The 26,977-nt window shown below is 41.4% G+C and overlaps 1 protein-coding gene and 1 long non-coding RNA gene across 2 annotated transcripts in view; both read left to right on the top strand.

The window, feature by feature from the left end:
* The first annotated feature begins 349 nt into the window (after window positions 1-349).
* Window positions 350-26,977, top strand: part of fam20cl (family with sequence similarity 20 member C, like) — a 31,922-nt gene continuing 5,294 nt past the window's right edge. The window contains exons 1-7 of the mRNA XM_029503615.1: window positions 350-774; window positions 1,548-1,723; window positions 4,118-4,196; window positions 4,511-4,603; window positions 4,814-4,929; window positions 5,135-5,315; window positions 5,777-5,886. Of these exons, the coding sequence (XP_029359475.1) occupies window positions 350-774; window positions 1,548-1,723; window positions 4,118-4,196; window positions 4,511-4,603; window positions 4,814-4,929; window positions 5,135-5,315; window positions 5,777-5,886 (1,180 nt within the window). The remainder of the gene's footprint in view (window positions 775-1,547; window positions 1,724-4,117; window positions 4,197-4,510; window positions 4,604-4,813; window positions 4,930-5,134; window positions 5,316-5,776; window positions 5,887-26,977) is intronic.
* LOC115044540 (uncharacterized) lies at window positions 22,376-23,790 on the top strand. Its single transcript, XR_003840836.1, has 3 exons — window positions 22,376-22,490; window positions 23,151-23,253; window positions 23,665-23,790. It is a non-coding gene; the product is annotated as an uncharacterized LOC115044540 (long non-coding RNA).

The following is a 26,977-nucleotide window of genomic DNA, read 5'->3' as shown; positions in this document are numbered from 1 at the left end:
AAGTAAGCCTCCTACGTTGCCTCTTCTTGTGTTTCCTCAGTGACCCCATTGGGGGCAGTAAATGTATTGCAGAATGACATGAGATTGTGAACTGTAATTAGACTAACATCGACTTTTAAATAAAAGTTGTTAAAGCTTCCTTAATGGATTTACCCAGGCCATGTTCTTCTTCATGTCAGCTATTGATTGCTCAGTGCTTTTACCTCAATCTGTTTTGTTTTGCTTTTTAATCACACTCAACCGGAACACTTTCTCTCATTTTCTTTGATTTATTTATTTTTTCTTTAAATCCTTCTTTCTCCTTCCTTTCACCTCTCCTGGCCCTCCCTCATGCTCTCCTCTCCGTAGGATGATGTGGTGGATGCGCCGTCGCTCCAGGACAATCTGTTTGTCCTTGGCCTTCATCACTATTTTCCTCCACCTTTTCTTGGCACTTGTCTCTCTTTCCACTTACCACCAGCCCTGTGACCACTCGCTGCCGCCCAAGACGACCTTCGTGAGAGACCTGGCACGCACCAACCACACCGCTGTGGGGATCAGGGATGTCGCTGAGCCACCAGCGGGAAATGCCAAGAAGGATCCTGAAGGTCATCCTTCAGTGTGGCCCCCCCTTGATGCCAAAAGAGCAGAATCTCTGGAGTCTGATTTGTCTAAATTAGAGGCGCTGTTTGACCATCCTCTTTACAACGTGCCCAGCCCTCCTGTCCCCGAAGACGACTGGCTGCTGAAGGTGAAGCCAAAGATCGAGGCGAGCGAGATGAGCTCTCAGATCTGGTCAGTCTCTGAAATCACCTCTCATCGTTCTCACAGTCAGAATTCCTTTTTGATCTAAAATTTTTGTACATGCTTTATTTAGAAGTCCCACATTATATAAAGTCAGTATTTTTGTATCATCGATATCAACACCTCAAAGCAAACACGGTGAAATATAGGCTTTTTAACTGGTTGCAACATCTTTCTCTTGCTGTATGCAATCCGAAGGACAAATGCAGCTCTTCACCTGGTAGCTACAAGGTTTTCACCAGATGGGTCAGACTGCAGGGAGCAGATTTGATCTCCTGTCGTCAAAGCCATGTTCAGAGTTGTTAAAATGCTGCTGCAGTACAGTTCGCTGGTGTCTTCGCAGATGTGTACAGAAGCTGCATGTTGTTGGTCGAATCGACCTCCTTCTCTTCAAAAATTTAAACAGGGAACATACGCAACCTCTGCAGGCCATCATACAGGACGTGTGACTGCTCTATCATAGATATTTCATGACTTTTCATTTCATTTTTCATGATTTACCTACACTTTTAGCTTTTAGGGGGCAACTAACACATGCCAATATAACTAACACTTTTTTCAGTTGATTTCACTTTTTGTCCAGAAAATTTTACAAAATTCCCTTCACAACTGTCACGAGTCTGAGATAGCTTCTTCAAATGACCAACTGTTTAAAACCCAGCAGATTCAGTTTTTGATCATATGATAATGAAATTGAAACCAGCAAAAACACGCATTAATGATTAAAACCATGATCATGCCCTCCTCTCTCTGTCTCTCTGCAGGGTGAGTTCCAGGCAGGACGGCTACGAGGACATCCAGTGGAACCGCAGCACCGACAGTCACCCTCCCTGGCTGCGTTTCCACCTCGGCATCTCCCGCTGGCAGCTATACCCCCACCACGACCCCAACATGGAGGCCCTGACACAGCAGCTGGCCATGCACCGCATCGTCAGCGCAGGTTTGACCTCCACAGCCCAAGCACAGTTTGCGTTTTCAACCTGGGCGATCTGTGTTGGTTGCAATGTTTCCCTTTTTTATTTGTTCTCAACAGCTAGCACCGTGTGGTCAGAGCAGAGTACAGAAACTGACACTGTCGTACAACAGTGCTCGCTGATCATGCATGACAGCTGAGGTGTCAGACAAACAAAGCCAAGATGTTTTTTAAGCAGATGACAGGAGGATCAGAGCCAGTCAAATGGATGACTCAGAGAACCTCTTGAATAAATTAGTACATTCAAGGCTCGCCTCGGACTGCAATCTGCACAAAAATTACACCACGACTTGAAAAGAATCAGATCTAACACGACCAAAGCTAATTTTCCTCCTCAGTAACAAACCTGGGGGAGTAAAGGTGGGTGGGTTTCAGGGCAGGTGAAGGCAGGATGAAGGGGAGAGTTGTTGTGATTGTGTGACATCTCAGGTCTCGGGTTAGACTTTCAAATGCAGATTCACTTTGAAGTTCGTCTGACATGAAAGCTACTGTGAAGCTTTGAGGAGCCTTGGAGGCTCAGCAGAGGATGGACGGGAATACATGAGCCACTGCCGTGCATGTAGTAAACATCTCAGTCCCAGTCAATCATGCATGCTTCTTTACAGTTTGACTTTTTCACTGTGTACTCTGTTTAGTTTAAGTCGTGAGGAAAGAACATCTGACAGTAATGTTGCTCTGGGGATATTTTGGCAAGACTTTTTGGCTGGAATTTATACTAGTATGCTTATATATTTATATATATGTGCTTTTTAAGTGTTTCACTTTAAGTTTTTATATCATAAGAAGATATATTTATGGTTTTAGGTGCCAAAAGCTAGATGCCTGTGTCTCAGCTGTAGTCACAACAGGTTAGAGGCTCTGCGCCTCTTTCTCACTGACTGAGTTTTCAAATGAACACAACCGTGGGTAATATTTTGTTTCTATAAAGCTGGGCAAGGCTGCGCTTAGTGATGGCGATGACTGCTTTGTTATGACATCACAAAGTTACAGAAGTGCGGATGGCTTGTTTTAACACAGGCTGTGTTAATCTCTCTGTGGACTGAGGACGCGGATACTTGCACAGTATTAATACGAATGTAGATGTGCTTTTAATCAAAGAAGACATGGAACTATTACGTTACACACTATAGGAGCTTAAGTTTTAGTGGTTAGAAAAATTTACTAAGTGAAACATGATTATTGACGAATAACTATCAGACCAAATCATAATAAACACTAAACAGTGGAAGATGGAAGGAGGGGAGAGTCTGAAGTCAGCGAACTTGCTCATTAGTGTGAACTACACAGACATCTAATCATGTTTTATTCATACTTATTATCACAAAACAATGCTGCTGCAGTATGGTAGAATGGTATTTAAATGAGAAATCGGTATCACAATAGTACCCAAACAAATAAGAAACATCAGTTAAATTATGTCTCATTATGTCGTTTTACTGAGCTAATTTAGAAAATATGTTGTTTCATCTTTCAGAAGTAACAAGACTTTGCTGGGAGGAGTTTATGTTTCTGTTTTTTTGATCAACCTTTGCTCACCTTTGACAAACTATAAATAAGTCCACAGCACAAGGCCTTACATTCTCTTTTTATAATTTGCTTTTTGAAATCCCAGTATCACTGTGGCAGCAGCTGGTTGTTTTATAACAGCAATGGGTACAAAGCAAAAAAAGAAATATGAAGAAATAGAAAAATAGATGAGAAATGTTTTTTCTTCTTTTTTTAAATCATGGATTTGTCTCTTTAATGCTTATTCAGCATCTGCACTCTTTGAGATTAAGATTGAAAGTGATACCTTTTACAAAACCAAGGTTGTGACCACAATCTTATGGCTTTAAGATTTTGTATTTTATCAATTCATCAGTTCACAGAAAAGCCCATGCTATTCAAGGCTGTAGCTCCTGAGGTACAGAAGGAGGTCAAACAAAAATGAAAAATAAAATAATGAATTCAATTGGGAATCATTTAAATCACAGAAAATAACAGTGGCTTTAAATCCTACCATCTTATTGTTCGTAATGCTTCTGTTAATATAGTGTCATGTGCCACGTACAATTGTGCGCTTTGGCAGCAGTAGCAGGAATGAAAGCAAAGCCAATTACAGCAGAAAGAAACAGAGATGGAAACAATTTTGTGTGTCTACAAACCCACTGAGCTGTGTTGTAGCTAGGTGATGACGCACATACTTCTTCATAGTGCGCATCGTGTGTGTGTGTGTGTGTGTGTGTGTGTGTGTGTGTGAATGTGTGTGCCCTCCTGTAACAGCCAGTGTGTTCGGTCACAGCATGGCATTGTTGTGTACTTGTGTCTCTGTGTGCCGTGCGCTTTGTTGCTATGGTAACGCTCTATGCGCTGTCTCTTTAGTGCAGAAGTCTGGAGGGACGCAACTGAAGCTGGTGATGTCATTCCCCAACTATGGACGAGCTATGGTCAAACCCATGAGGTGAGTCACACGTGGCAAAGCCAACATGCGACTCATATTTCAGACTGTTCGAAAGTGAATACTCAAATCCCCTTTGAAATTAATCCAATAAATTGTGAGGGGTGAGTGAACACTGCGGATAAAGCAAAACTCTTCAGACAACTCAGTACTGAAATTATTAGAAAGGAAGTGGCTAATAATTGATCAACTGGAATGTCTGCATGAGGGTTATTATATATTTTTTAATGAAACTGGGTTATGAAAAGAAGTTTTACTCAAAAGTAATTAAAGCTCATCTGACGCACTGTTGTTTTTGCTTGGCTTCTTCCTAACAGGCAGGAGAGAGATGATGAAACCAATTACAACCTCTACTACTTCTCTGACTTTGAGAGACACAATGCAGAAATTGCAGCTTTTCACCTGGACAGGTATAATGTCTGTTTCTGAGAAGCCACAGCATAACACAGCCATGGTGAGCACAGTGGTGAATGAAATGGCCAAATAATGAACTCACGTTATATAACTCCGTATTGAATTTTCTTTCTCCTCCCTTCCCACTCTGGTCGTCCCTGGTTCGGCGTTCAACATTGGGCTTTGCCTTCACATCACACTTCCTCTTGCTTGCTCTGGCGCTACAGGATTTTGGGTTACAGGAGAGTCCCTCCCGTGGTTGGGAGGCTGGTGGACGTGGTCAAGGAGATCAAAGACGTCACCACTGATCGCAAGCTGGCCCGTACATTTTTTAACTCCCCTGGTACTGCTTAGTTTATTTCCTCTGCTAAAAATATCTTGGTATGTCAGTTAATTAAGAGTCTCTATGGATGTACTTTCTTTCTTCTAATTCTCACAAGTAACAACAACCCACCAGCTCTTTTATCATAATATTTTCTCTTTCTGACATTTTCTCTCCTCTCCTTCGTCTCCACTCTGCCCCTCTGTGCTCCTCTGGCTCCCCCCAGTGGGAAACGTGTGCTTCTATGGCCAGTGCTCTTACTACTGCTCCACGGAGCACGCTGTCTGTGGGCGTCCCAGGAACCTGGAGGCCTCATTGGCTGTCATGCTCCCAGACCTCTCCCTGGCCACCCGTAGGTCCTGGAGGTCCCCCTGGAGACGTTCCTACAGCCGGAGCAAATTGGCAAAGTTAGTGGGTGTATATAATGGGTATATGGTTTTTAATCAGACAGGAACCAAGATATCCTGCAGACAACAGCCTCCAATATTTCTTCCTTTGAGTGACTACAATACAAAACAGATCCATGAATTCTCTGAGTCTCTAGTTAGGAATTACTCTGGAGGTTAAAGCTACAGGGTTGGATCAATACATGATAAATAATACAAGCTAGTAAAATTGGTAGTTTTCACGGACACCATGTTGCTGCATTGCGTCATGGCAAGTGCTCAAGTTGAACAGACCCGGTGGAGTCAGTTAAAGCTATGCCTGTTGTTTTTCAGAAAAATTAAAGAGAAAACGCTTTGGAGTCAGGGGTCATTTTTTTTGCAAGTAAAGGAGGAAATGCTAAAAATGTAGTCTCAGCTTCGAAAAACAAAAGTCATATCATAAATATTTGTGCCGAGATGTGATTGATGCCCGTCTGTTTCAGGTGGGAGACAGAAGCAGACTACTGTTCGACGGTGAAAAAGACCTCGCCATACAACAAAGGCACGAGGCTGGTGGACTTCATGGATATGGTCATACTGGACTTCTTGATGAGTAGGTTCCATGTATACACTGTGCTATGGAGGAACTAATGGATGAATGAAACCCCACTTTGTCAGCTTTGCACACAGCTCAACCAGAGAATTATTTTCAATATTTCACTGCAGTTCTTTTTTACACAACAGATGGCTGCATTGTGATTATTACTTTTCTTAATTTCACATTCAAATTGTCTTATTCATCCCAAGGTGAGGGAAAGTGCACTTGTTGCTGCAGCACAGAGTACATAAAGTACAAAAGGGGCAGCTGTAAAAATAAAAGGGAGGGAAAACTGAAATGAATATATATAGGTTATCTATATGCAGCACACGTGGCCCCTCTGTCAAAATCGAGCTAGGACTTGAACCCAAAAGCATGATACCAGAGACAAAGTTCAAATAACCAATCTTTTGATGATGAAGTATCAAAGGAAAATCACTCATACAGAAGAAAAACTACTAAACACAATGGAACAAAAAAAAAATAAAAAAATAAATCACTCTTTTGAGGAAAAATGACTATGACTGTATAAAAGGAAAAAATAGAAAGGATAAAAACAACATAGAACTTGACTATGAATCCAAAGAAATACAAAACCTGGCTTGACAAGAAATGGAGCATGAAAGTGGTTTGGGTTCTCTGGCAAGACGAACTGGCACCAGACAAAAGGAAACACAGGTGATGGGAAACAGGTGAGAGACAACCAGGGTGGGGCAAACAACCAGACCAGAGGGGAAACAGTCAGGGTGGGGCAAACAATCAGACCAGAGGGGAAACAGTCAGGGTGGGGCAAACAATCAGACCAGAGGGGAAACAGTCAGGGTGGGGCAAACAACCAGACCAGAGGGGAAACAGTCAGGGTGGGGCAAACAACCAGACCAGAGGGGAAACAGTCAGACCAGAGGGGAAACAGTCAGGATGGGGCAAACAACCAGACCAGAGGGGAAACAGTCAGGGTGGGGCAAACAACCAGACCAGAGGGGAAACAGTCAGGGTGGGGCAAACAACCAGACCAGAGGGGAAACAGTCAGGGTGGGGCAAACAACCAGACCAGAGGGGAAACAGTCAGACCAGAGGGGAAACAGTCAGGATGGGGCAAACAATCAGACCAGAGGGGAAACAGTCAGACCAGAGGGGAAACAGTCAGGATGGGGCAAACAACCAGACCAGAGGGGAAACAGTCAGGGTGGGGCAAACCACCAGACCAGAGGGGAAACAGTCAGGGTGGGGCAAACAATCAGACCAGTGGGGAAACAGTCAGGGTGGGGCAAACAACCAGACCAGAGGGGAAACAGTCAGGCCAGAGGGGAAACAGTCAGGATGGGGCAAACAGTCAGACCAGAGGGGAAACAGTCAGGATGGGGCAAACAACCAGACCAGAGGGGAAACAGTCAGGGTGGGGCAAACAACCAGACCAGAGGGGAAACAGTCAGGATGGGGCAAACAACCAGACCAGTGGGGAAACAGTCAGGGTGGGGCAAACAACCAGACCAGAGGGGAAACAGTCAGGGTGGGGCAAACAATCAGACCAGAGGGGAAACAGTCAGGATGGGGCAAACAGTCAGACCAGAGGGGAAACAGTCAGGATGGGGCAAACAACCAGACCAGAGGGGAAACAGTCAGGCCAGAGGGGAAACAGTCAGGATGGGGCAAACAACCAGACCAGAGGGGAAACAGTCAGGATGGGGCAAACAACCAGACCAGAGGGGAAACAGTCAGGATGGGGCAAACAACCAGACCAGAGGGGAAACAGTCAGGATGGGGCAAACAGTCAGACCAGAGGGGAAACAGTCAGGGTGGGGCAAACAGTCAGACCAGAGGGGAAACAGTCAGGATGGGGCAAACAATCAGACCAGTGGGGAAACAGTCAGGGTGGGGCAAACAACCAGACCAGAGGGGAAACAGTCAGGGTGGGGCAAACAATCAGACCAGAGGGGAAACAGTCAGGGTGGGGCAAACAATCAGACCAGTGGGGAAACAGTCAGGGTGGGGCAAACAACCAGAACAGAGGGGAAACAGTCAGGATGGGGCAAACATGAGAGGAAGAGACAAGTTACCTGAAAAATGAGAGGAGCGTTAGGTGAAAATAAAACAATACAATATTAACACAAGACAGAACTCATCACAATTTAACATGATTTCTTGGACATGACACCTTCCTGACTCTGGAAAGTTAAAATGTCCTTTAAAAAAAAGGTGCTCAGCTGCAGAAATCAACAACAACAACAGTTTATTGTGTTCACACATTATTAGGACCTGACAGAACAGGTTCAAAGCATTTACTGCAAATATATTTACCTCCAAAATGAGACCAACCGTCGACTTCTCAACGGAAAGACACATTAAAACAAACAAACAAAGACAAACAGCTTCTCTTGTTGAAAATTGAGACTATAAATCGCCATTTTTTTTCCCGGTGGTTTTAACCGAAAATGTCGGAAGTTTTTTTTTAAGTTGACTTTGACCCTTAGCAACCCGGAGTTACTATGACGTTACCGGGGCAACCGGCCGTCGCCGTGGTTACTCGGACAACTTCTTCCCAGGTCAGGTAAGAAAGTTAGTTCGCTTTTCTTTCTTTAAAAAAAAAAAAATGTATATATATTTATTTATTTATTCGTTCATTACGAACGACATCTGCTGCCAGCTACTTCTTTTTCTCTCTTAACTTTGTCGGTAATAACTAAAGCGACTTAACTGCGTCGAGTGTCTCGTCTTTGATTTGTTGTCTACGGACTTAACCTGTAATGTTGATTAACTAGCTAGTTTACTCGCTAACGGGGGTTAGCTAGGAAATTTGATCAGTTTGACTTAGAAAAAGACTTTAAAAGTTTATATAAGTTTGATTGGTATTTACTTTGGGCTCACGTTTCGTGAAATGTATTATAAACGTTTTTCACTCAGAATTTTAGCGTTTTCAAAATACTAGTTTAAAATGTTCTTGTTATACAGTAAAAATATGACAATGCATTTAGATAGAAAGTCACTGAGGACATAATGTAAATTTTTTATGCCTTCAGCCCGATGTTTTTTTTTATTTCTTCTAAATAGTATTAATATCTAACAGTTATCCATCTAATGTTATAAAACTGGATCTTGTTTTTGTTGTACAGTGAACTGATAATGCTGGAAATGCTGGTGAGTTGAGCTGAATTAACCTTTTTGTATTCTACTGTTGATTGCAAAGATAAAGTTTGTGTCATGCAATTCTAATGATGTTATTCACAGTGAGATTAGCAGCATGCTTGCTGCCACTTTGGAAGAAAGATCCAGTAGAGTAGCTTCTCAGACCGGTGGTAAACACTTTACAAGATCTTCATCTCAGGTCAAGAAAAAGGCCCGCTCTCCTGAGGTGACTTTGCCACCGCTATGTCCGAGGCCACCTTCTCTGTCTGCAACCTCTGTGGCAAGGCCGCCGCTTTTCAGCCATATCTCCAACCTTCAAATCCCCCCCCTTGACAAATCAGTGCTGGAACTTCCTCATCTAAAAGCCAGAGTAGGACCTGGGAAAGCCATAAGTGACTCAAAATGGACACAAGGACCTGGACTAATGGCCTCAGTGCCGGGGAATGACATCCCGGCCAAAACTGCTGCTAAGTTGACAGCACAAAGGTAAATGGAATAATTCAGGTTGTGGGAATTTAAATGAGCATGATGAAAATCATCAAATGATGACAATGGGATATAAAAGGCCTTGTGATGTCTTTGACATACAAGATTATAGATACATGGTTATTTTCTCCAATTTCATGATTTGCTTATTTGAGCTCAGCATTGATTCCTCTGCTGTTTTACTGTTTCAGTCCTACAGACATGGATGAATCAAAAAAAAGCACAACTTGTGAGAATAAAAAGATTGTAAAACATGGAAAAGTGGCAAAACAACAAAACCCTCTCACTGGCACAGAAGTCATTCAAACCCTTTCGCAGAAAAGACACCTGGAAGAATTGGAGCTGTATTACCTAAAAGAAGTGGATGGAGATTCTTACAGGTACAACTGACTAAAGATATTTATTATTGCTGAATTTCAGCTGGAACTACAGTTCACCTGTGAATAAACATTGACCTCTTTAGGCCTTATGATCTACAAGTGGTCCCTTCCAGTGACGCTGGTTCTGAACACTACATTTTCTCCACTAATTCTGTCCTCCATGTGACAGAGAGGGGTTACGGAGGACTCGTTAGTCTGGCAGAGTGGTACAGAGAGTATGTATTGTGGACAGCTTTGCAGGAAATCTTCTTTTTCAGGGACTTCAGACTGCGCAAAGCTTTCACCTGGTGAGTACACATCAGGTGTGATTTTATATCTGTTTCACATCTTACTTCATTCATCTTTTGATTTATTTGATATTTTTATGCCAGGTGGCATAGAAATGTGCGCAGGATATCTTTTCAACGAAGATGTAAGAATCTGCAGGATGTGCTGCTTATAGCTGTACCTCAATTCAGAGGAGCCCTTCATCTCCTCAGCAAGTAAGTTAGAATGAACCTCAGTCATTAATCACAGCTACAACATTAATAAAATCAGGACAGGGGCTCTCAACATGCAGGCGATCCTGTTAATGTAATATTTTTAGAATGGCTAGTTTTGATGTAAACCATGAGAATTTTACCCAGTTGTTCACTAGCCATGGAATCTGATGTTTTGACTAAAATGAGATAGTGTGGGACTGAGGCTTAGCTTTAATATTAGATGACCAGATTAGCCATATTATCTTTTACAGTTTAATTGAAGATGTTAAGGAGACACATCAGCTTCCTCAGGAGGCATCACAAACCTACACATGGCTGGAATTCAGGAATGTGCTGAAAACCAAGAATCAGGAGTGTCTGCGGATTCTGGAGAAGTTATCACAGTATCGCAATGCCATCCTAAATGCGGTACCTTAAAATCAAACAAAACTGTACCAAAAGCAAATCTGTGTCAAGCATAAAGAAGAGCATTAATAATTGAGCATTTGGGAGTGTTGTTTTTCGTGAGAAAAAATGAAGCCTTTCCATTTCTGGAATCATTTCCAATAATGCTCTTTCATTTCCAGGTGAAAGAGAACAGTTGCAAGGCACACCAGGAACTGCATTTGCACATGCAATATGCAAAAAAGCCAAATAAACGCTTCGAACCCCTTCACCTCCACCTGGCTCACCAGGAGGAGCTGAAGAAAGAGTTGGCTCAGTCTGAAAGTGTCTTGCACAAATTAGGAAACTTTGCTGCTCTTATTAACCAAATGATTGTGCAGAGTCTTGTCACCATCATCAAACAAGATATCAGCTCTTTTCACACCAATGTCATGAAGGTGAAAAGTTTGTCTTTGAGATACACATAATATTGTTGTGTAACACTACAAGAACACACTTTTCTGTGCAACAAAAATAATGCTACAAACATAATAGCTTTGTCCTTTTTGTCTTTAAATCACATTCCTTTCAGTTAATGCAGTGTTGCATCCTACTGCTGAGCTATAACCTGGAGAAAACCTTGAATTATTGCCAAACTCTACTGTCACACAAAATAATAGAAGAAGGATTAGGGAAAACAAATCCGGACAGAATCTCATTATTTGATGATTAAGTGACTGCTCTGTTTTTTGTGGTTAGAGAGACAAATCTCAGCAGTGCAGCCTATTCCACACTGAGCTGTGCTTCAGCACTATTAATCAGCTCGCTGTGGACCCACCAGTACATCGCTTCCAAGAGGCAGTGAGCGAAGCAATTCTGACTGTTGGCAACTCCATTGTTCAGGTTATTTTCAAATTTCCACAGTTGCAGTTATAATGCATAATGTTGTGGGTACAGGGTAGTTTAAGGTTTACGTTAAAATGTCACATTTTTGACGATCTCTAGAAAATGGTTTGACTGCGTTAGTGGAACACATTGAAATGTACAAAAATGATGAATATATGAATTTTTGACAAGATTAGAAGTTGAGTAGTTTATTGTTTGGGATTGATGATAAAATTATATTGGATTTTTATTACATTTGATCATTCAATTATTTATGTATATCTGCTGCCTCATTACGACTTCAGTTGTCTCATTAAACCTCTCTTCTACTTTAGATGTGTGACGATTGTGGATTTTTCTTGGAGATCAGCAACAGCATCTTAAACTCTGAGTTTGCTCAAGATTTAACTTCTGATCTCAGTTTTATTGAACCTCCTGCTATTACAGGTATGGATGTTTTGCCCAGAGTTGTTGCTCATCATTTTGCTTATCTGATTTCAAGTAATATTAGTTCCTGCTGGCCCAAAGTGGCTGTATACATATGAAATGATTTTATAAACACCTGGGTGACAGTGTAGTGTTTAAATTGACAGGACAGAGAGAGAACAGTCACAGAATGACCAGTTGCAAAAAGTTTTGTTGCTGGCAATTGCTCAGAGACCTGTCAGCTCACTGGCTGATGCTGCCAAAGCAAACTCTGATAATGGTGCGGGGCAACATGGTGCTTGGCTGCTACTATCCTCTCTCCAGGACACAGCTGGAGTGGCACATCAGCATTAATGACTTTTCAAAACAAGCTGACACAGAGCAAGCTGAGAGCATGCAGGTAAGACTCAATTTTAATTGGCCAATCTTGCTACATAATGAGTAATCACAGCACAGCAGCTCATGGATTTGTAGTAATTCTCACTGTTCTCTGGACAGGGAGCTGAACTAGAAATCCAGCAGCTGTGTGAGGACTACAAATGGTTGGTGGACATTAATTTGTTCATTAATCAATGGACTCGCGCCTCTTTGGAGTCCATGAAAGGACAGGCTGCTTTACAGTATGAAGAGCTCATTAAGAAGATGCACCTCTGGGCTGAAAGAATCAACATGGTTCCCTCATCAGTCTCTACCTCCAACCTACTGTTCGTAATTCACTTCACCCAAACAAAGGAGTTCCTAGGTGTGTCTGAACTTTGTCTCCTTTGCATATGTGACTTGATCAGAGAGAAGAATCCATAGTTGCCTATCTAATCTCGTAGTTCCATATTTAATAATGTAGTTGTTGTTATTGTTCCTGGTTATTGTAAAATTGCAAATTACTTTTTTTGGTCAGTTCATGGGTTTGCAATACCTTGATTATAGACTTTCTTCTTTGTCTTTATAGTAATTGTTTTTGTACTCTTTTGTTTCTTCAGGGCGACAGCTGTGGTCGATTGAAGATGAATTGCTTGAGCAGCTAGTTGAGCAGATAAAGCTGCACTCGGAGAGCCTTATATTAGACTTGGAGAGAGCTACAGCCAAACTCAAGACAGAAGCACAAGACTTACATGACCTCTCAAATTATTCTCTAATGGTACAAACATTTTTTTAAACTTTACACACTTGCACGAAACAGAAGCAAAAGCAGATGATATTCAAAAAATGCTTAGCCAGTTATGCAAATAAGATCCAGATCCCAAAATGTGATAGAAATATCATAAAAAGATGGGTCCCACTTCTATCTCTTATCTTAACAAGGATGGTAATGGAAAATCCAGATCCTCAGAGACTTCTCTTTTGTCACACATTCACTTTAATTGAATTATTCATCCCGGCGGCCCTCCCTTTTCAGAGCAAATGTGTTCTGGATTTAGATTCCATTATCCAAGAATGATCAGGTGGTGCATAGTGCATTAAAGTCTTCAGTACTTTTATTTGACACACTCATGTATACTTTTGCAATTTAGATGAGTAAGTACTCCAGTTAACTTTTGTGCTGATGAGTTGTTAAAAACTCTCAGAATGTAGTTTTAGTCAGAGTTAGGGTTAATAGTTTGGTTGTATTTCATTCTTTATTTAATCACTGTACCTCACTAAAATGACATCAAACTTAACAAGCTCTGTGCCTACAATGTATACTTATAAAAATGTAAAATTTATAAAAATTTAACTGGTTTGCTTTTGTCAACAGGTTAGGGAGTCTGTGAAAAGGTTGGCAGACATGCAAAAACAGTTGGACTATATTCATTCCCTCCAAAACACTGTTTGCAGTATTTTCCGAACGATGAATGAGGAAGAATTGAGTTTGGAAAAAAAGGTCTGCAGCATTGGCAATGATGTCATTAGTAACCACATTTGATAACATCTCACTTGTGGCTTTTTTTTCCTACACTGCAGTAACAAATATGTCTCTATTTGTGTTGGATATATAGATGCTTGGCTTGTGGGATTGCTTTATATCTTCTTTGAAAGAAGCAGACAGCATTGTCCGCGACCGTCTTCCTTCAGCAGCTAATGCACTGGACACAATGTTCTCATTTATGGTTTATGAGCTCAAAAATATAGTTTGTAAAGCTACATCTGGACCCTTCCTTGACCCAAGCCAGAATGCCAAAGAGATGGTATCCAGACTGAGTAATATTTTTGCATATTTGCACACTCTCAGTACAAAGTTGGAACAACTAAGTAGGAACAGTGAAAACCTCCAAGGTAGAAATTATGAATATAAATTATTTCCCTGGGTTAGGGTTAGCTACCTTAGTTAGGTAGCCTTGATCACATTATCCTAATCTAATCCATATTCTATGTTTTGTCAGAACATACAATGGATTTGTCAATTTTAACGTTGGAAATTGAGAAGGTAAAAGCACGAAAAGAACTGTGGGTGCTGATAGCTACGTGCAAAACATGGCTGGAGGAATGGAAACATTTGCTTTTTAGTGAGGTAAATTGTCAGATGAATCTCTTTATGCTTTATGCTTTTGAGATTAGGAATTATGTTTGGCATTTAGTTGATTGTTTTTGCATTGGGATAGAACAATAGTTTTTCATTCAAAATTTACTTGAAATTGAATTTTCTTTGTTATATTTGGCTGGCACAACCTTTGCTGTAATTACTTTTATGTCTGCTGTGCAAATTTAAAACATCCTGACGTATAATGTGAACCCATTTTTTGTCCATGTCAATTAAACCAATAAATATTTGGGTATTTTCTTTCAGGTTGTGGTGTCACAAGCTCAGGAGAAAATTGAAAATTGGAAGGGGCAAGCTCTCTCTCTAACAAGTGTCATACCTGCCCAAGATTCGGTGCTGCTGGAGACTAAACTGATGCTGGAAAGGTTAACAGATCAGTTTGCAATAATGGCCAAACTACAAAGCTCAAAACTCAGACATAAACACTGGAAGGCTATATTTGAAGGTCAGACCACATCGCTCATATTCTTACAAAAGCATAATTTGTGACCTTAGCATATCCAAACCATAAAAAATACTTTCCATCTGACAGGTTTTGGCCTGCTGTATTTTCCAGAGAAGACGGTGACAGTCGCTGAGCTCATGTCTCAACGACTTGAAGTACACCAAGAACTAATTGCCAAGGTAAGGTCAGGAGAGAGTTTGGATAATAATTATGGCAGCGCACTTGATACATTTTGTTTATGCTTTTACCCTTTCCCCTGTCAGGTATGCAAGAATGCAAGAGCAGAGTGTAACATCGAGCAAATCTTTCTAAAGCTTCAACAGGAATGGAAGGTCAGATTGTTTCAGCTGGATAAATTTACTCGTCCTGCTCGGCAGCATTGTGCGCTACGACATGGAATAACGGAAGGGACTGTTATAAATCTTTCTGCAAGTCAACAGTGCTTTAATGATACAAGATTCATCGTCATCGGTGAGACAAACTACATTGGCAAATTAACAGTACAGGTGTAGTTGTTTTAGTCATTGTAAAAATGCTTATTGCATTACTACTGCTATGCCACTGTTAAGAGGAAATGAGCAACGGCAATATTCTGTTGACAAATTGTTGGAATTAAGCATTTGTTTTTTCTCATTCAGATGTGGGAGTACTCTTGGCTGAGATAGAGGGCGATTTGATGACTCTGTCCACCATGTTGAAGTCTCCATACAGTTTTGAGTTCAGGCAGAAAATGGAAGATTGGGTTGAGGTGCTGCACGCCCTTGGTAAGTCAGGTATTCAGAAATTAAATTAAGAAAGATGTTTACCGAGTGCAAAAGCAGAATTCATTGCATATTTTTCCGTTTTCTTTTAATATTAATAGAGAAGCTGCTTAATTTCTTTGAAAGATACCAGCAGATATGGGCATTCCTGACAAAGATGTTTAATGGAACATTCTGTCCTGTTGAAAGAGTGGATCTGGTATGTCCTTGTGCCATCACAAGTCAAATGTCAACATTTTTGCAATGCTTTAAAAATTATACCTTTCAGATAATTTTTGTAATTTTGTCTTTTGTGTATTTTCACAGTTGAAGCAGTTCCGACCGGTTGATGAAACATTTAAGGAAATTATGCGCACTGTAATAGCTGATCCTCACGTGTTGAACTTTGTTAATTTGGAGAAGAATAATGACCTATTGCGTGGTAATAGCCTTTGCCAGATTCTCATTGAAGGTCTGTCTACGATGGAGACTATTTCCAACCAGATGGTGGATCTCCTTGATTCCCTGCGTGAACAGTTTCCAAGACTCTGGTTCATGAGTGACAGAGAAGTGATACAATTACTCTCCTTTCAGTCAACACCTCTTGCGCTGCAACCGTTTGTATGCAAGTGCTTTAAAGGTGTACACTGTCTTGACGTGCATTGTGAAATACCATGTGACACTGGAGATGTGAAGAGCCGTGGGGCTACATCTGGAAGCCAAAGACAGATGAAAGTGCTGGGGGTTTTCTCTCGTCTCCATGAGCAGCTTACCTTTCTTTCTCCTTTAGCACCAAATTTCAATCCATTGGTTTGGCTAAGTGTCTTTGAGAAACAATTAAACTTGACCATGGTACACCTCATGAAACAATGTGCTGTTATGCAAAACCAGCTTCAACCATCAAGTCATTATTTGACATATGATAACGGAGTTGGAGGGATCTTGTCCGACATTGCTAGAAGGAGGAAAATCATACAACCTGCATTAGATCTCCTGTCAGAATACCCTCTTCAGTGTCTATTGGTGGCTGAAGAGGCAGCATGGTGCAACATTGTTCTACAGGCTTTCCAACCATCAACCCCATTAAAGCTGAGCAACGTAAAAGCATACAACTCTGCAAGATTGAAAAGCCTTGGCTGTGCAATACGGGAAGGAATCACAGGAGGAAAAAGTGTAACTCCAGTTTCTAAGTACACAATGATCTGTCTGCGTGCTTTAGTGCAGCTTACAATGCATCATGCACAGCAGCTGTCTCATCTCATGGAGGTACAATGTGAGCTGTGGTCATCTTTCGAATGGCTAAGTTTATTGAAGTATCATATAGACTTAGATGAGTCAGAGAACAGCAGCAGTGATCCAGCATGTTACGTGGATGTTTTTGGGCATCGCTTCTTTTATGGCTATGAGTATTTTGGTCCAGAAGAATGGGTGATGGTGCATACTCCGTCCACAGATCGGGCAATCCTTGGGATTCTCCTCGCTCTAACAAGCTACAAATGTGGATTTGTTAATGGACCTTGCATGTCTGGGAAGAAAAGAACTGTAATCCAGCTAGGAAAAGCACTGGGACGCCCGGTTGTCATTCTGCATTGTTGTCCAAACATGAGACCTGGTGTTGTTCAGCAGATGCTGTTTGGTGCACTCCAAACTGGAGCATGGCTTCTGCTGGACTCTGTGGACTTTCTAACACAAGGCGTTTTGTCATCACTGGGACAGCACCTAGTTGACATCCAGCAGTCCTTATGTGGGTTAAGAGGAATTGGTAATCAAAGCGTGAATGGTGAGCCGGAAAACAGGACTTCTACTGTTGTTAATTCAGACTGCCATATGATACTTGCAGGGAAAAGCATTTCTGCTAATCCCAACTATGGGTGTGTTCTCATCTCATCAAAGGGGTATCCATCCAAGGTACCAGAGAGCCTGCAATTAGCAACAAGACCAGTTTCGCTAACCCGTCCACATTACAGGATCATTGCAGAAGTTTTGCTGGCTTCCATTGGTTTCTCAGACGCCTTGTCTTTAAGTCAACATTTGGTGTCTCTAATCAGCCTGGCAAAGGATTCCTTCTGTCTGCCTGATTTCATCACTGATGACCACATTTGCTATCTTGTTCTGCTGCAAAGGATAATCAGTGCCTCTGAAACACATTTAAAACAAAGTAGAAGGCAAAAAGAAATTTCAGAAGAGGCTGAAATTACACCTACAGAAAAAAACAATGTAATGTCAGATGCCAGATTTGTTGAGGAGGATGGAAAAGAATGTGAACAATCCAGGTTCTGCAGTCCTCATTTTTCAGTTGTACTGGGCTTAATGGAGGAGGTAGCTATTGTTAAAGCAATTATTTCTGTGGTATTACCTCTTTTTAAAGACCAGATGAAAGCCTCAAAGTTCTGCATCATTTTCAGGGATGCTTTCCCTATAGCACACCAATTTCCTCTTTTCCAACAATATCTTGAGGAAGAAGAAAAAAAACTACTTAAAGACACAATTACAGAAGAACTACAATGGAAACAGTTTCACTCTGAAGCAGAAATGATTTGCAGCACTCTTACACTACACCAGACCATGAAATGCTCCCAGGCAGTTCTGATTTTAGGCCCCCCAGGTAGTGGAAAGACAACCTGTTACTGTGTTCTGGCTGGGGCGCTCAATAGACTGGCTGCCAAGATGGAGGGATATATATTTGAAAATGACAATATCATTGAAAGTCAGCCCCCACGGACAGATCCACAGATCTCTACTTCACAGTGGTGCCATGTTGACACCGTGGTTTTGTTTCCCAATACCATGTCCTATGATGAGTTGTTTGGAGGCTTCTGTGGAAAAAGAGGATGGCAAGATGGAGCTGTTACAAAAGTGCTGAGAGTTTCACAACGATGGGAACACACAGCTTCTACAGCATGCAGCAACAATAAGACAAGTGATCGAACACCAGTGGTGAAATGGCTGGTTATGGATGGGGAGCCTGTGGGGCAGCCTGGGTGGTTAGATTCCTTAACCACACTGTACGATCCTGAGAGCCCGTTTCTCTTCCTTTCATCAGGGGAAACACTTGTGCCTTGCCAGTCAAACCTAAAGCTACTCATGGAGACCACAGATCTAAGTGGTGCAAGCCCCTCCGCAGTGACCCGCTGTAGCTTCGTTCATCTCACAGGACCTGACCTGTGGAAGGCTGTGTGGAAGCATGAAATGGACGCTCTCCATTCTGAATTCAGACTGGATGAAGGGACCATAAAAATGTGGACTCGACTTGCTGAGGACCTTTTCTCTAGCACTCTCAGTTTGCTTAGACAAACCGAATCAACCTCTGCAATCGGTAGTAAAGGAGAATCTTTTAAAAACACTGTGTACGGACTGCAAGAAATCATGTCATTTGTACGTATCCTATGTGCACTTTTACAACATTTTAGGATGGAGCTAGAAATCACAGACTTGATACCCCAGACTGGGAAAATAGGTATTTATTAATTTATAAGGTTATTATAGTAGTGTGCTGGTATTATTTTTATTAAAACGCTCACTTACTCTCCCACCAGATAAACCCTTAGATGACACAGACACATCAAGCAAAAGTGTTCGGAGTAAACAAGAGCTGCTTGCCAGAAACCTTTTTCTGGTGGCCTATGTTTGGGGATTTGGTGGACACCTACATCCTAGGTGAATGTTTTTTTTTCTGCATTTATACTTTTGTATGCTGAATAAGTATAACAAATATTCAAGCTATATGTACTCACCATTGTCAGATATAGATGTCATCGTAACTGTCAAAGAAAGTCACCATAATGAATCAGCAGCTAATGTTATTCACATGTTTTTGGTTTTACTGCAGTCATTGGCCACAGTTCGACTTGGTAGTCCGCCAAGTGCTGTTGAGTTGCCAGTACATGATTGTGGTACCTGATGAAGAGAGTGTGTTTGAGCACTTCTTAGGCATTGATAGTAAGATGTTCTCCAAGAATTCACTGGTGATGACAAACTCCATTTCTCCCAAGGTTTGTTTGGAACACTATAAATTTTAGCAAAACACATAAAAGCTGACAACATTTGGATATTTCAACTTACAAGTGTCTGACACCTATGTACATAGTACAGGAAATACACCTTTCTCATGAACCTCATGTTGGAGAACAACCAGCCGGTGTTGCTTGCAGGAGAACCCGGTTCTGGAAAAACCAGCCTGTGCCAAAGTTTGCTGAGTTTTGACAAGCCACACATCAGGCTTCCAGCCAGTCCACTATTGAGCTCCAGAGACATTCGAACTATACTGAATACCATAAGTTTCCAGAAAAGCAGCAAAGATACCATGGGCTTTGGCAATAAACAGCAGAGGCTGCTTCTGTTTGTGGATGATTTGCATGAAGCCCCTTGTGGTGAGTATCCACACCTAGCTCAAAAAACATAATACAACATAAAACCTAATCTTAATATTTCTCAGATTAATATATTTTTTTGTTCCTGTCGATAGACGCCTTTGGAAAAACATCAACTGCTTTAGAATTGTTACGGCAGAGTATTTCAAAGGGAGATGTTCCAACATTTGATGCGCACCACTTTAAATCAGTGAGTTCTGGAGCCATCAGCTACCTAGCTACCTGTTGTGTTACAGGATTGGGCAATCAACACAGGAATGTGATATCCGCCCGGCTCTCTCGTCTGTTTTCTGTCTTTGTGCTTCCCAGCCTGTCAATAGATGTTATATTGTCTATCCATTCTCAAAGTTTACAAGTCTGGGTTAAAGAGATGCAGCTTCAGAAGACCAGTGAGGAAATGGCGTGTTGTATCATCACTGCAACCAAAAATCTCTATGATGCTGTATGTGAGCATTTCCTTCCGACTTTGCAAAGGCCCTATGTCATGTTCTCTCATCATGACTTGCAGAAAGTGTTTCAAGGGATGTATCTCTGGCAGCCTAACAACCTGAACACAGAGATGTTGCATGAAAAGGACACTGCACTCCGAGGCTTTTCTCCATCCCTGCCATGGATGGCATCATCCGTTCTAAACATAGCACATCTCTGGATGCATGAGTGCACGCGAATTTTTTGTGATAGATTAGGCTCAGAGGAAGAAAGCAAAACCCTTTTGTCAATGATAGCCAAAATTGCAGCTACACACTATGGAATTAGATTGGTTGATGAGCCTCACCCTGACACTAAAGATGTCCCATCCGTTGGTCTTGCTCTTCATTCATTACCTGAGTACACAGCAGGAAGCTGGAAAGAAATGGGTCAGAGTTCAGATAGCTTAAGTCTGCCACGAAAACCAGAGCCAGCTGACCAACCACCTCTGAAGAAAGATGATGCATCTTCCCTTTTGTCTGAAGACAGTCAGGCGAGCCTAAAACCTCACCGTCTGCAGCCCCCAATCCTTCATCACATGGAGAGTGTAATTCCTCAGCTTGTTTATGGTCCTGAGCTTCCAAAGGCCTCGAATCTGATGGAGCAGCTGCACAATTTTAAATTTAGCTTGTGTTACAAGGATCAAGACCTTGATGCACTACTGCAGAATCTGTCCTCTCTCATGGACAGAAAAGTTGACAGACTGCAGGAAATTGATAATGATGTCACCTTTACATCTAGATACATTGTGCACAGACAGAGAGTGAGTCAGCTCTTACATATACTCAGGGCTTTGCTCATACCTGGAGGTCACGGAGTACTAATTAGCTCAGACAGAGGCACAGGTCGTAGAACCAATGTGCGTTTAGCTGCCTATCTTACAGGCTACCACTTGATGGAGGTACATTTGGATAATGAGAATAAGTTGCATGAAATCCTTAAGGAGGCTGGAAATAGAACCAAAGTGGACGGAGTGAATGTTATCTTACTGGTCCACGAAGTAATCAGCCAGACTGCCAGAGAAGAACTGTTAGTGGCGATGGCACACAGAACCTACCCAGCACGCTACACAGAGGAGGAGCTGAGGAAGCTGGTTTCCAGAGTGACAACTGTGAGGAACTCAAGAAGATACCTAATGGACAGCTGGATGTTTGATAAGTAAGACAAAATACCTACTTATTTAGAGATTTTCATTCTAATGCTTGAACTGGCAGCTATTACCGTACAGCCCCATCAAACATTGATTTAAACTTCACCAGAATGACTATAGAGGAAAATGGTACAACCATATAAATATTTGGAAAGGATGTGTGTCCATTGTGAATCATATCCAGTGTGTTCTTTATAACAAAGGTACTTAAGCCAAGTCCACAAAAATGTCCATGTATTCCTTCTGATGTCCTTGCCCAAGTCAGACACAAGTGGGGCTTCCCGCGATGGAACCTGTTGTAATAATGCAAGTACTTTGTTTTGTTGACATTTTCCTTATATTGCAGAACAAACCAGAAACTATACTTTTCAAACCACAATGATAAAAAACAAACTTTTTTTTGTTTAACTTCTTCAAGGTGAACCTCCTTGTTACACTTCATTTAAAAAAAATATTTGCAAGCCAGGCCATGAAAAACTAAACTTCAAATCAAAACCAGCAAGTAGGAAATAATCAAAATCAGTCATGGGAAAATCACCTGGACCATCTATGCACAAAATCTCACATGACTTTGTGCTTGTTTTTGATTGTTATCCTTGTTGAGTATATGCAGGTTGCTCTGTCATCTGATGAAATCCTAAGGGGATAATGTTTTATCCTTTATGATCTAGGCACAAATGACCAAGGCCCTGAGCCTCAGCTGCTGTGTTGAGGTGTACCAGCTGTGGTCTCGTGAAGCTTTAGTGGAAGTTGCTTCTCAACATCTCCAAGCCATTCCCTACAAAAGTGAGTCAAAACACAATACTATGTCTATGCTGATTTAATATTTACCACTTTTGCCACTTTGACTGGCAGTGGTATACCAAGGCATGAAAGTTTTCTTTCTGTTGTAACTCAGTGAAGAGAGAAGGAACAAGAGCCCTTTCTGTGGCTATGGCTGGAATTCATCAATCTGCATGTCAGTATGCGTCTGTCCTTCTGAGAGCCCAGCTTTTCAGCCCTCAGACTTATGTGGAGTTCATCTCCCATTTTGCTTATATCTGCAACCACATGCACAAACATTTGCAGGTCCAAGGCAACAGGTAATGTCCTCTCTTTATTTTTCTCCATGTGGCTCCAGAACTTGATATATTGCTGTGCTAATTGGTACATTTATGCTGATACTAGTGTTAATCACCTTTATCTGACCACAGTAACAATGAGTCTGCACGCATGAATAGATATCACAAGCACAGTAAATTACCATGTAGTCCTTCACAGCAGCTCTGCAAATTACACGCTGTATAATTTTTGACACAGTTACAACAACAATTAAGCACAATGACCTTCAGTGAAGTTGTATTTGCAGTAAGCCTGTTTCATTCAATTGCAATAGAAGTTATAGGTGTGGATATTCCTATTCTGCCACTTTTAAAATGAAACAACTTTTTTTCCCTTTTTTCACAGAGTTGGCTCAGTTCTGTCTCATTTAGAGGTCTTCCACAACACAATAGAGCAATATGAGCAGCACTTAAAAAGTTTGAAAGAGAAGGTTGCTGAGACGCAGCAGGTATTGTTGAGGAACTCAGCATGTGATTCAAGTGTGATCAATATTCTGTATAAGCAGAATATTGTATTTGCAGTACTGTTGGTTGCCAGAATTTCAAAGCTACAAGGTTATTTGTCATTGCAGTGAAAATTATTCCAGCAACCTTCTACACAACATATTCAGTGTAATTTAAAGGCTTTTGTGTGTTGAAGAACATACGCCGCAACAGAGGGAGTATTATTTGTCATTTCAAACTCACAGACTCAGAACAGTATCAGTTTTCATTTGAAAGGAAGAGATTGTAATAATTAACCCTGTACATTCATATTTTATTAATAATAATTACTAATTACTTCATCACACAATATTTTAGAAATAGAAAAATAATTCTGTCTTACTTAATGCTGTGTCCTCTCCCTCTTTATCCTGCAGCGTGAGAGAGTGCTCCTTGGAGCTTTGGATGATCAGAAGAAAATACTTGCAGAGGCTCAGGACAAATGTGTGGAAGAGGAAAACAAACTGTATCACCTGGAGGAGCAGATTAGTCACACTCAGAGACAGGTACAAACACATTTCCTGTTTTATTGATGTATCCAACCAGAATCATATGAATATATGACATTTACAAATAGAGATTATCTTATTTTTTTTATTCTGCTTGTTGTGATATTGGGTCTTCAAATCAGTCAATTTAAAATGGCACAGAAGATGAGATTAATTATTTTAATCCTTTTTTTCCAGGTGAGGCCGGTCTTCCTGTTGGCCCTCAAAATTCTGGAGAGTCTGAATCCATCTGACCTGGACGAGGTGCGACATTACAGAGATCCACCTGACGGTGTGGTGAAAATCATGGATGCTATTTGTTTGCTGTTTAATTGTCCGCCTGGGTGGGAGAGTGCTAAACAGCTTCTTGGACAATCCAACTTTTTCCAGGTATATGGGTAATTTTTCTGATTTCGTTTATTATTATTGCCATATTTTGGAGCAAACTTTTTTGATTCTTTACAGGTTACCACTTTCAAAGAAATTTCCTGTTTCTTTGAAAGTTCATGTAGTATACTCACTTGAAATCATTGTGAATAAAGTGCATGTTTTGTTGTTGCCCTTTTGTTAATGTATTCACCAGGAGCTGGAATTTTTTGACCGGCACAGTCTGACGACTGAACAGCTGCAGCAGCTCGGCCTGATAGTTCGCAGCCCCCAGTTTGTGCCAGAGGCTGTACGAGAGGTGAGCAAGGCCTGCGAGTCCCTGTGTCGATGGGTCCAGGCTGTATACGAATGCTGCTGCTTGCAACACGAGCTGTTGGTCAAGCAGCAATTGGAGGTCCAGGCTGAACAGGTGCAAGGTCACCTGCACCTGGCCAATCAGCACAAGGAAGATGCATACCGTCGTGTAGAGGATGTTAAAATTCAGCTTCAGCATGTGCAGAAGGACCTAGAGAAGCAACTACTGGAGCTGCACCAAGCTAAGAGCACAGAGAGAGAAGCTGCTAGAGCCTCAAAGCAGTTAGAGGTGCATGTGAAGAACTGGAGGACTTCTGCTCAGGTAACAAACTCTACAGATATGCTGGACACATCACTGACACATCCCATTTTATTAATTATTTTGGTGGAATTTCAGTTTTTAGTAAAGATTATATCTTTGTCTTACTTTAAGGAGGCAGAGTTACATCAGCAAAACTTACCAGGAGATGCCCTCATCCTGGCTGCAACCATTACTTATTTGGGCCCATTTGCACCTGATATTCGCACAGAACTACTGAGCAAGTGGAGAGAGCTATGTCAGACAGGAAGCATCAACATAAATCCAAATGACCCAAGAACCTCCCTGTTTACACAGTCCACTCCTGCACCTACTCCACATGCTCTCGGTTTTCCTGTCCCTGTGTCTGAGAGGCTGCAGCTGCCTCTGGGTCGAGTTTTAGGTTTAAAGGCTTGGCAGCTCCAAAACACTGTGTCCTCCAGACTGGTGGTTGAGCTGCTGCTGTGGGGCTACAGGAGTGTCTTGAGTCAGCGCTGGCCTCTACTAGCAGACATCCAGCAACATCGAGAGAGAAGCTCTCCAAGCTGGCTCATCACAAGTATATCATTATATCTTAGATTCCTGTGTGGGAATTTGTTTTCTCACGTCCTGTGTCCATTTAGCAGTTTTTGGTCATCTCCAGATGTAGACATAGAATAGGATCTGAATAGTTGAAGTATACTGAAGAACTTCAAACCAGTTCATTCTAAGTTTCTTCTCTGAAGGTGAAACTATCAGTCTTGATACGGACTGTGAGATGGTGGTTTGTGCCAATGACTCAGACCTGCTGAACAAGCTGGACCAGGCTTCTGAGGAAGGTGAATTGGGCCATTTTGCAAAAATAATATAATTTAATTATATCCTGTTAAATCATGTGGCAGTTAATTTTGCGTGGGCGTATGGTCTAACCTGCTCTTTAGGTTTGAGAGTCCTCGTAACAGATGTGGAACATGCAAACCCCAGTCCTCAGTTTCTGGACAGACTGGCTTCATATTCTGGATCATGCCTTCCTTGGTTAAAGCAGCACACTTACCCAACCCACCCTGAGTTTCGTCTTTTCCTCAGCACTCAACTGCCTGTCCAGTTGCTTAGCAGTGGTAAGACTGATGTGTGGATTCAGTATAAACAGGGTCAGACAGTTACAGTTGTCAAATTCTATTATATTTCACTGCAAAATATGTGATTGATGTGTCCAAGATGAATTAATGAATATGCTGCCTTTGTAACAAATATTTAACAAGGCTTTTGTTGCATTTTACCTTTTCAAAATCCAATCCTTACTTTTGTGATGGTACTGTTGTTTACAGACAACATTTTATGTTGTAGAGATTCATTTTGACTACTGTATTGGAGGTACATCAACCATTGGAGCCAGACATTTTATATGTTCAGCTCTCTCTGGATCACTCATGGAGATTTAGCTTTCTTGTAGAATTCATATATGCAGTCATTTTGATACAAACTTTATGCTGTTAAGCTACCTTATGAATACTTCTTACCAAATCAAATATGCTTTCACTTAACCTAATTTTGTTGCTGATAATTTTTTCTTTCATTTTGATATTGATTACTCAGCTGAGCTCAGATTTTTTTGAGTGATTGCCTGAGGTAGTTTTTACAATCAGCTAAACTTTCCACATAGGATACTTCCCCATGTAGTGTAAATACAAGAAATACCTATGAACGTGTTGCACTATTGTGAGCATTGGATACATAAAAGAGTAATGAACCTGACACAATAGATTTCTCTGAAAGCAGTGACAATGTGGTCGTTCTCATATTCCTCAGCAATCCATCCATCCATCTTGGCTCAGGTACAGGTTGTCAACCTCTCTCTTAGCTCAGAAGAGATCCAGGAGATGATGCTGACACAGCTGCTGCAATCTGAGTGCAGAGAGCTGCTGATTCAACACAGACAGTTTCAGAATAACAAGCAGTTGCTGCAGGCGAAACTGGTCACACAAGAGGTGATTAGACAGTCATTTACTATCATATACAATACTGTGTCATCTAAATAGTCCCTGTGGTCTCCCATCGATTTTCCTGATAACTGTCAGGGCAAATGATAACGTAATCATTTTACAGACTTGAATCTTAAAATGCACTCTATCTTTATCTACAGAATGTGAGAATATGAAGGCCATGTGGACTCCAACATACTGTGGTTGTTTTGGCAACGATACACATAGACTGGGCCTTTGAGTGATTTATGCATCTTTAAAT

The sequence above is a fragment of the Echeneis naucrates genome, chromosome 1 (assembly GCF_900963305.1).
Source record: "Echeneis naucrates chromosome 1, fEcheNa1.1, whole genome shotgun sequence".
Taxonomy (NCBI): Eukaryota; Metazoa; Chordata; class Actinopteri; order Carangiformes; family Echeneidae; genus Echeneis; species Echeneis naucrates.
Note: the sequence above shows the minus strand (reverse complement) of the source record. Positions and strands in the feature narration are given on the sequence as shown.